This window comes from Urtica dioica, chromosome 1 (assembly GCF_054948205.1).
Source record: "Urtica dioica subsp. dioica isolate 48M chromosome 1, U.dioica_male_clone48M_v1_H2, whole genome shotgun sequence".
NCBI classification, from domain to species: domain Eukaryota; kingdom Viridiplantae; phylum Streptophyta; class Magnoliopsida; order Rosales; family Urticaceae; genus Urtica; species Urtica dioica.
This window is the reverse complement of record NC_142756.1, coordinates 14,939,114-14,949,698: the sequence shown is the minus strand read 5'-3', so window position 1 is coordinate 14,949,698 and position 10,585 is coordinate 14,939,114. Positions and strand designations below refer to the sequence as shown.

At 37.2% G+C, this 10,585-nt stretch overlaps 1 protein-coding gene across 1 annotated transcript; it reads right to left on the bottom strand.

Moving 5' to 3' along the window:
• Nucleotides 1-553: 553 nt before the first annotated feature.
• On the bottom strand, nucleotides 554-6,924 carry LOC149407433 (26S proteasome non-ATPase regulatory subunit 2 homolog A-like). Its single transcript, XM_089613786.1, has 25 exons — nucleotides 6,637-6,924; nucleotides 6,454-6,554; nucleotides 5,879-5,999; nucleotides 5,739-5,798; nucleotides 5,498-5,565; nucleotides 5,260-5,302; nucleotides 5,060-5,125; nucleotides 4,931-4,969; nucleotides 4,764-4,846; nucleotides 4,483-4,597; nucleotides 4,285-4,359; nucleotides 3,863-4,021; nucleotides 3,665-3,772; nucleotides 3,479-3,583; nucleotides 3,245-3,385; nucleotides 3,068-3,172; nucleotides 2,556-2,777; nucleotides 2,324-2,437; nucleotides 2,034-2,249; nucleotides 1,889-1,948; nucleotides 1,699-1,812; nucleotides 1,516-1,601; nucleotides 1,329-1,437; nucleotides 1,054-1,232; nucleotides 554-964 (listed from the first exon to the last, which is right to left on the bottom strand). Exons 1-25 carry the CDS (start codon nucleotides 6,730-6,732, stop codon nucleotides 889-891), a joined length of 2,661 nt encoding a protein of 886 aa, XP_089469912.1. The 5' UTR covers nucleotides 6,733-6,924; the 3' UTR covers nucleotides 554-888.
• Nucleotides 6,925-10,585: the final 3,661 nt, after the last annotated feature.

Sequence of the window (10,585 nt, the reverse complement as noted above, 5' to 3'; positions counted from 1 at the left end):
TTATAAAAAAAAATAAAAAATAAAAAAACACATTGACATTTGCAAGTTGGTAAAAATTATAAAACAAAAAACGAAGTAGAAAATACATTAGCAAACCGATAATCCAGTGGTCTAGTGTGTTTATATTCAATTTATTTACGGAGTAATGTAAATATTCAGTATTATAAGTGATCTAGTTTTCAAAAAAAAAGTTTTTTAGGGTACAAACATGGAGATAAATGGAATATTAACATAATATTTCATATGCAGTCAAAAAATAGAGTTATGCTAGAGATGGATTATTATCCGATGTGACATTTCCTGCAAAGAATTTGCAATAGTCATTTTGAGATGCCGTTACCAAACCCACTTAAAACGGGTAATGAGTTGGTATGCGGGTGATAGGTAAAATTACCATACCTAATTATTATTGTCGCCGTCTGAAGTACCAAGACTAGGATTAGAAAGTTTCTCCAACATTATCTTAAGATAAGAGTTTAATTGACGAGCACTGTTCAAGTTGTATCAGAAACGTGTATACTTTCGAAAAATCACCTAATTAAGAATCATGCAATGAACAAAATTCAAGTAATAAAATTCCTCGGTATCATTTTTTCAGAGACCATGTTACAATCCCTCGGAACTCACAAGTCTTTTGAAGAAAGTGCCTCGTATTGACATTATAAAAAATTCGAGGTTTTAAGAAATTGCAAAGGTTTCATTGAGCTAAACTACAGCAGATATGGAGATGTTACAATAGTCTCAAAACAAAGCTCGTTTTTATGGAAACAAACAATAATCTTAGCGTATTTATCCTTTTTGTCCCCCGTAAAGAAAGCATCATCCGAGCTGGCTCTGGTTTTGAGGGGAGGCTGAGCTTTGCGGTCATTCTTAGACTCGTCTTCAAAATTAAACATCTTCCCGGTAATCTGGATTCGGTTTCAAGATAACAAACCCCTCCAGAACCGGAGAAAGTGGGATGTACCTGCATCAACCAATAACAGCTCGTTATGAATTATTATATTCAAATACAAGACGAGATTATCAACACACTGTTGGAGAGTTTTCGCTCACTTGTCGGTGGCCAACTCTGCTCTATCACCGGCGGCCAGAAGAACAGGCGTTGAATGGGTCTGGAATCCGGTGATTGTCTTGGGCCGGCCCGCTTGACCAACCACATCCACCGCTTGACCAACCCGAACCGTCACCGAAAGCGGCTTCAGATCCTCGTCCACCGTCATCAACATCCTCGGCTATATGTCATTCATCAAATCAATCCCGCTCAATGTTATTACGTTACAACCCACTTCAACCATCATATAAAACCAAAGAGCGATTAGATTACTAACCTGCATCGCCAGAACAAGGAAATAGAGGACGTAGTGGTATTTCCCCAGGATTACGGCTTTCATGTCCAGACACGCATGTACCATTGTGATTATTCCAGCCAACGCCGTTCTATTCAAAGACGAGATTGCTATTACCAACTATTCAACATGCGCTAATATATACACCTGATTGAAACTAACTACTCACGGTGATAGCAAGAATCGATCAGAATGGTAGGGGTTCAGGGTCAACAACCCCTTCCCCAAATGCACAAGACCTTGAGCGATACGCACCTGCGAAAGTGACCACAAGCAAATGAGAACACTGGGGTATTTAATAAAGAGAAATGAGCCCAATGCAGAAGGAGGGATTAAAGAGAAGAAGCGCTACGCAGAAGAGAAGGCTGGCATCTTTGTAGTAATAGCTTGAAAGATTGCGAAGCATGCCCGCTATTCTAGCATTGTTCGTTCCTGCTCCTATTATGCCCAACGATATCACCGCCGCCTAATCACAAAAAATAGATTGGAATCATTTGAGCCCCAAACTCCGATATCTCAGTCATAGAGCAACGAGTTCTTACCATGGCTACTTCTGAGTCTGTGTCGTGGCTAAGTCTGCTTAACGTGTCCATCACATTAACCTGCCCAAAACAGCACCCCATTAATATATTTTCTGAAGAAGAGCAACCCATGGCAACATCAATACATAATTGAATATTATATTACCTTTGGATTTGAAATGCAAAGGAGGGCAAGAGCCAAAGGAACTGCACGGCGAATGTTTTGTTCTCCATACTGCAAAAGGTGCTCGAGAGAACGAATTGACATCTCAAGACCCAATTCCTCTGCCATTGCCACCATTGCGATTCCTAGCACAGCAGGTCCCTGGTGGGTCTCGCTCTTGTCCAGATGTTCTGAGCAATGACTTAGAAGGTGTTGTACCTGTAATCTCACCAAGTTTGCAACTTTATATACGAAATAAATGGAAACTCATTGGCGTTGGAACGAAGGATTACCTTCAACACATTTCCAGTTCCCGCATAGGCACATGAGAGGAGAACCATATCACAATGTTTTCTGATTTTTTCATGGAATGTTTTTGAGACTTCAGCAGTAGCCTCTACGCTATCCTGTATACCAAATCAAGGCAACACACAAAATAGACTTTGTTATCCTTAAATTAACATGCGAATCAACATTAAACCACAGAAGGTGAAACTAGTCACAGTGATTGGTGAGTGATTTTACCTGCTTCCCGAGGTATAGAAGACCAAGACTCAGGGGCAAAAGCCGGGTAAGAGGCTCCCCCAACTCTGCTTCACTCCGGTCCATTAATGCAAATATTATTGCCTGAGCAACGTCTTCATTGCAAGATCCGACGTAAATCAAGCCCAATGAGATTGCAGTAAATGCTATCACATCGAGCGGTGCTTTTGCGTCATTAAGGATGCCACAGAGCTTAATGCGTAACTGCAAACAAAGATTTGGCTTTCGTAAATAAAAAAAGCTCATATATCAAAATATTGAAAACAAACACGAATTAAGCATCTCTAAATGAATCGGTGATGTAGTGTGTTAAATTATAGTATTCTTTTTTAAAGAAACACGGTTATAGTATAGTATTCCAGAGGACAAAGCGCTCTACAACGGAAAAAATTTCCAAATATCCAATCCGAGGTTAAAAACAAGGTTGCTCTGCAAAGTTCATTACAAAAGGATACAGCCTAACGATTCTAATTTTTGCATAATATAATTATTACCTGCTCATTCTGGGTACCAGCATAGGTAATTCCAAGTCCCATTATAGCTCCAATTCGGATAGATGGATCTTCCTTGTCCACGTAGTCACTCAGAAGTGCTAGTGCCTGAAAAACAATTCAAGGATGAGAAATGTCGACCTTCATGACTTTCCAGAGAAGAAAATGTAAGAAACTCACAGGGTCACAATCATTCTTGACACCACAGTTGAGAATCCCAACTCCCAGCAAGGCACCGGCGATCACATGGTTGTCAGTGCTGTGGAAGTACTTGTCAATTTGTGCAAGTCCAGAGTCAACATCCCACAGTTGAATCATACCCTGTTATAAAAACATACCGAAAAAATTAGTTACCGTCGAAGAGCTCATAATAATAATAAAAAAAAATTAAAATTAAAAACACAGAATACACACCAGACTCGCAGCAGCACTTGTCTTCCCGTGCTCCTTGTTTTTGAATAACCAGTTTCCTGTAGAACCACTAGTTGATGAATCTGATGGCAATGTCATCAGCTTATCCTGCAATCCAAATCACAAGACTTAATAATTCTCTGAGTACATCCACGTGACATTATTTCAGAAAAAATATAGATGAGTTACCTGGCCAAAACCAGCATTCACAAAAGCATTGACAAAGGTCGCAGCCAAGTTCTGCCTGGCTGAATCAACACTAGCACCAGCACTGGCCCGACCATCAAGCAAATGTGCCTATGCAACCATCAGAGAAGTAAGCAACAAAGATAGTCAAAGAAAAGCGAAACACGCAATCCTAACCCAACAGAGAGAAAAGATTTAAACCTTGTAAATGTCTTCTGGGGTTTTGGCTTCCATGACCTCGATATCACGAGCAAGGTTAAGATAGCCTTCACTTAACTTAGTGTTGTTGATGATTTCCTGCAGCTGGTATCTTTCTTCATCGTCTGCAACACTATCCTCCTCAAGCAGAAAAGCAACACCCTTCACACCACAGAACCACCAAACAATCATAACCATTTCAAAGAAAAAAAGAGCCTTTTATTTGAAAACAAGTGACATAACACAATGTAACATTCAAGAGTATAACAAGCAGAAAACAAACGGTGACCGAACTTAAACAATGAAAGGAACATCAGCAAAGAGCAGTCCATATCAGCAAGCAGCTTAGTACGTGACAGTGCTAATTGGTATATATGGCCGCTCAACAAATTATTATTAACAGGAGAAAACCATTCTGAACTCACATGGCGAGCAAGAATGTAACAGAACTGTTTTTTACGCTGTAGATCATCACATGATGTAAATAATTGCTTGACATACTGCAAAACCCATGTAAAACATTGTCAGCACCAGTACCACAGCATATAAAAAATTCAAAGACGAAGACTCGCAAAAAAGACACCAAAAGGCGAGCAACCTAAATATTTGTGTGAAGTACCAACCTGCAAGTTATCGAGATATAGAGCAATCAGAAGAGCGTTTGTATACTCTTCAAATTTAAGATTTATCATATATGCAATATCCAAAACGAGCATATCATCTGGGCCAGGCAAGTATCTGCAGTAGGCATTGGTAAGTGAGGAAACTGGAGCCAATACAGGGATGAGAAGTCAAGAATTGGCCCAAACTATCAACAATTGCTGAAAGATAAAGGCTAATAAATAGTGGAGAAACGCAAAAAATTTTGGATTGTGAACAAAGATCCTAATTTCCCTTTCCACACCTTGCTGAACTTGTAAGGTAGAGACAGGTTCTTCTAAAATTTGTGCTGTCAACATTCTCAACTAACAAATCCAGATCTTCAACCTGAAATTTTCCATCTATTTGTCAAATTACGTGGTCAACCCCGTACGAAAGAAATCAATGTTAAGAGAGTAATGATTCATCTACCTCCATCAAAAGATCAACAGCTTCAGGTTCAGCATTGTGCTGCAAAGCAAGATAAATTGATTAAGAAAACAATATTTAGTTAATATAGCTTATATACAATATGACAATGTGGTCATCTGGATTAGTTACCTTCATGTGAAAAGAAACAATTTGTTGCACCAACTCCATTAGGTCATCAGTAGAGGCCTCTTCAGTCTGAAATAGTGTGTGTAAGAGTAATGAGATGGACCAATTTCTTGTGAGAAAACATAACGTGTGAATGACTGAGCGTAGCTATAAAATTTGCAATTTACAAACTGCTAAAAATATTCAAAGCATGGATTTGGTACCTGTCGCTTTGCATATTCTTGAGCGATTTCTCCAGCTAAGTTTCTGATTACAAGAGATATGAATCAGTAGGGAATAAATTATTCAGAAAGAAAACATGCTTAAACTTCAATATAAATAATCAATAAAAATGAAATTCTGGAAGAAAAAAAAATCCTTGTTTGCTACACATATAGCTAGCAGTTCGACAATGAAATAACAGATTTAAACTTTTTCTAAGTGATGTTGAGAAAAACTTGCCTGACGTATTCATGGCCCCATGAGCCAATATCACCTTCTGATCCGATTAATCTATACTTTAAGCTTTCCTGGAGTATATTATCATCCATAAATAAAAGGAACTATCGTCATAAACGACACAAAAAAGACATATAAAAGGAGTATAACAGTTGTAAAGCAGTGAACTTAGCATGCTCTATACACCACGGAGAACTCTCAAAACTCCAAAACATTGAACACAATAACGAGATATCAGACATACCCGTTCTCCCTCGGCAGACATTGTGAGGGCCAAGACTGATAAGATATCTGCTAGGTATTTCTGGAACAGGGATAGCAAGTGAATTACTTATACAGCAGAAGATGAAACTTCAAGAGTCAATTTAAAAAGCAAGTATCTACCTTGACATCTGTATCTTCCATGACATCATAATAAGCTTTTAAAGTACCATAATGGGGCCGAAGAAACTTTAGTGGCTTCGGAACAGAGGTCATGGAGCTTGTTGATGTACGGATTTCCTGCCTACAAAATTCAATTCATAAAATATAATATCGCGCATTTCTGCATAAACGCACTACAAACAAAAAACTCAAGCAAATCTTGAGAAGACTCGAACCAACGAGTACAAGTACAAGGAAGCTTTAGCTTACTTTCGAATTGTAATCCATGCTTAGAATATATATAAATATATATATATATATATATATATATATATATATATATATATATATATATATATATACCTAAAAAGGTCATCCCATAATTCCTTGAAAGAAACTAGAAATGTAAGCAAATCATTAAGCGGTCATAGCCTTCTATGAAAAACTAACCCAGGGCTATCTAGGTCTAAAGTTGCTAAATTTCAGGCATAAAGGAAACCCTAGGTTTGCTAGGTCTGGGGTCAGAAAAAAGCAAGTCGTCACAACCTAGGGCACGGGAAGTGAATCGGAGAAATGAAATGAAGAAAGGTAAGAACCTCATGCTCTCGAGGGCGATCTTCTGCAAGGATGGATCAGAGTCCTGAACTCTCTCAACGTACACCTCCAATTGATGTTTCAGCGCCAAGTCCTCATCCGACTACAAGCACGAGCAACGAGAATTCATTCACTGTCGATAACAAAGAGGCCCAAATTGGGAATGGAGAGAAATGAAATGATACCAGATCGTCGTCTTTCTTTTTGGAGTCCTTGGAAGGAGCCTTCTGAGGGGCTTCGCTTCTGCCTCCGCCGGAGCTGCTGTTCGGATCTGGGGCCATTTCTCTCTCTCTCTCTCTATTCTCTGTGCTTTCCTCTTCTTCAAGAAAACCACACTTTCACTTTCTTCTCTTCTCTCCACTACTCTTCTCGATTGCTGGTGTGTGATTTCTTCCTTCTGCCTTTTGTATATACTCTTGGGCCTACAATTGCATCTCGTTTTGGCCCAATTTCATCCCTGGGCTTTTTCCCGTCACGCTGACCGCAACGGCCTTTTCAGTTTCTACGAAAGCGGACTACCTTTGGAATGGATTTCTGAAGGAGAAATTTCCTCTCTCATTTGTATATGGTATGGGATTATTCCTAAACTATGATATCCTCAATATTTTTGGACCAAAATCCAATAAGTCTTATTTAATCCAAAACTAGGACTAACTATTTTGTACAATTACAATGTTAACCTTATCAATAAAATCGTGTTTAAATAAATAATAATAAAAAACCAACTCATCTAGGTTTTTTCTTCTTCTTCTTCACACCGACTCATCTACTTCTCAGATTTCGCTTAGCGTCAGAGCTTTGGTTCACTTTTTTTTTTGTCTCGGAAAAATCGATGGAGCTCGGGAGATCGGTGACTCGCTGAAACTCGGATGAGGGCCTTTGCAAATATTTCGGTGACTGGTGACTCGCTGGAGTTCGGGAGATCTCATAGCAAACTGCCGCACTATGAATGAGTGCCTCGCGAGGAGGATCTGCGGTCTTCCGTCGTGGCTCGAAGGTTTTTATAAATTTTAGAGGTGGGTTTGGGGGTTTCGGTCCGGGAAGAAGAGAAAAGGTTTCTGGTAGCCTCTCTCCGGTGCTCCATCGGCCTCGGTGAGCCGTTACCGCCGCGCTCCGTTGGATCTCGTAGCCATCACCACAACTACCACTACCATCCTCTCTTTCTCCCCCGGTATGTATAGCGAATCCTCTTTCTTTCTATATTTCATTGTGTTTTTCTTAGATCTGTGATTGGTGTAGTTTGAATTTTATTTGGTTTGATTGTGTTATTTTTAGACAAAAAAATATGGTCTGAATTGGTGATATATTTTGGAGATATTTTCTATGGTTCATCAAGCAGTTGTGAAAATATCTACCTGTTGTAGCTTTTGACATCTCAGCATAACAAAAAATTTCGGTCATGTAGATTGGGTTAGTTTTGGTAATGTAGCTCACGTCACATTCTCCAGTGTCTTTAATTTCATCTTCGTGAATGTTTTTTTTTTCATTTCATTTTCATGAATGCTTTTTTATTGTTTGTTCATCTCATCTTCAGGTTCAGTTCGAGAAGCTTTTGGGCTATGAGCTTCTTCACAAACGCCATTTTCGGGATGTGGTTTTTTTAGGCAAGTTTACAAGGGTCATTGATTCTTGGCAAGCTTTTTAGAGTCTTTGATTTAGGATTGTTATTGATTTGTATGTGTACGCATTTTAACAAAATTATGTCATATTATTGGTATGTATTTTTCTATTTGTTCAATTCAATATGGCTACTTTTGGTGCTGTAATTTGTTTAATTGGAATAGGTTATGTGTTGTGATTTATTGACATTGATGTGAATAAACTAATTGGTTTATAGACATTGATGTGAATAAATTAGCGGGTTTATTGACAATGATGTAAATAAACTAACTAGTTTATTGACATTGTTATATAGTTGTTTCTGACATTGTTGTCTCGGTTTTAAACATTTAAAATCATAATAAAAAAAATATTAAAAATGTCAGGATTTATTGATATTTTTGTCTATTTATTGACATCATTGTCAATAAATCTTCAAATGATTTCCCAGAAACGTTTGAAGATTTATTGACATCGATGTCAATAAAAATACAACGATGTCAATAAATCTTCAACAATTTCTCAGAATTTTTCATAATTTTTATTAAAAATTTCTAGAATTCTCAAAATCGTTCTTTCATTGTTATTTAACTTCACTAACCACATAAAATTCAACAAAAAAACGCTAGTAGAACGAAAAACTTCAAACTCTAAAGTGAAGAACGTGAACGAAAAATGAGAACAAAATTTCCTCCATGAGATTTCAGCAATCGAAAAACATAAAAGCCTTCTCAGCTATACACAAGAGAGAGAGAGAGAGAGAGAGAGAAGTTAAAATATAAAAAGTCAATAAAAAGTGAATACAAAATCAATAAAAATAATAAAAAGAAATGAAAAAGAAAATAAAAAGGATTTTGGGTTAAGGGTATTTTTGTACAAAAAAATATTAGATAGTCATAGAGTTTGGATTAATTTGGACTTATTGGATATTGGTCCAAAATTAGTGTAGAGGTCATAGAATATGAATAATCTCTTTGTATATGGATCCCCTAAATATCCTACAATATCTCAAATCAGTAACGGAGTATCTTGGCATTATAAACAATACTTATTAAGATGGCAATTTGGTCCGGACACGATTCACGAAACGGCTACAAAACGATTGAAAGCGGATTTGGATCTCAATAAATAGGTCGATTCTTAATTGGGTAGAACACGTTAACACGATTAAATAATGGTTCAAAACGACACGGTTACGGTAACACGATTAAAATCTGATTAACACGATTATTAAATTATTAACACAAAACATGATTACGACCCGCACGAATATGACTCAATTAATACGATTATGACCCAGTTAATATGTAAAATTATTAATTTATAACTATAAACATAAAATTGATATTAGAAAATATGATAGAATAAAATAAGCTATATTCGTATCAATATCAATTCACGTATGATAATATATAGTCAATAGTATACCAATTGACTTCACGAGTGCAATAATAATCTATCGAATTAGTTATTTTCAATTACTAATTTAACTAATATGTCTAGTGGTGACTTGCAAATGAAGGGATTCCTTGTTTCTGATGGTGACTTGTTCCACATGTGATGTTGTACTCATATCCTCAATCTAGTCGTGCACGACGGTTTGATGCAAATTGATAGCTGTATTGGTAAGATTCGTGATAGTGTTAAGTTCAAAGGATCTCAAACTAGAAAAGATAAATTCTTGGATTGTGTGAAGTTGGTTTCTATGAGTTATATTAAAGGATTGAGTCAAGATGTGCCAACTAGATGGAACTTCATTTATATCATGATCGGGAGTGCTACACATTATCGTTGTGCCTTTCAACATTTACACTTGACCGATTACAAGTACAAGCATTGTCCTTCAAAAAAGGGGTGAGAGAAAGTTGAAAAGATCCTATATTTTTTGACGTTGTTCTACGATGCTACCCTCAAGTTTTCGGGTACCAAATATCCTACTTCGAACTTGTGTCTATATGTCAATCTTGTTTTACTCTTCAACAATATAGATAAAGTGATGGTGATGAATACTTGAAGATTATGGCAACTCAATGTGGATAAAGTTTCAAAAGTATTGGTCCGACTTCCATCTTACTCTAGCTATTGCTTGCATATTAATCCCCGATACAAGTTTCACTTTGTTGATTATAGTGTTGGAATAGATCTAGGGTTAAAAAAAGATTTATCGCTTCTAGCAAGCGACGGAATATAAAAAATTTCTTTAAAACACGTAAAACGTTTTTACAACCTAGACAAAGTGCATGAACATATAATTTAAAATTTTAAAACTACATTTAGTTTTTACTCGGTACCAACCTCGAATGGAGCTTGAACGTTGAGAAGCCTTAGGAATGTTGAAACGTTCGTTTCCCCACGCAGCTCGCCTCTCGCACCAGTCTTCTTGAACCTGTGAGCAACCACAAAAGTTTCTACCACTAGAGTCTTTGAGTGTGGTTAGGATTTAGTGTGTGGGCTTTTTTAAACACGATGACTCAAAAATACGTCTTTGAGCCAAAGAGCTAAAACAAAAGCTAGGTCTAATTAGGACCTAGGTGC

Coding starts and splice junctions, on each gene's coding strand:
- LOC149407433 (XM_089613786.1), bottom strand. CDS start 6,732: ATGGCCCCAGATCCGAACAGCAGCTCCGGCGGAGGCAGAAGCGAAGCC. Junction 6,555..6,636: donor AAAAGAAAGACGACGATCTG/GTATCATTTCAT, acceptor TCGTGCTTGTAG/TCGGATGAGGACTTGGCGCT. Junction 2,250..2,323: donor GAACTGGAAATGTGTTGAAG/GTAATCCTTCGT, acceptor GTGAGATTACAG/GTACAACACCTTCTAAGTCA.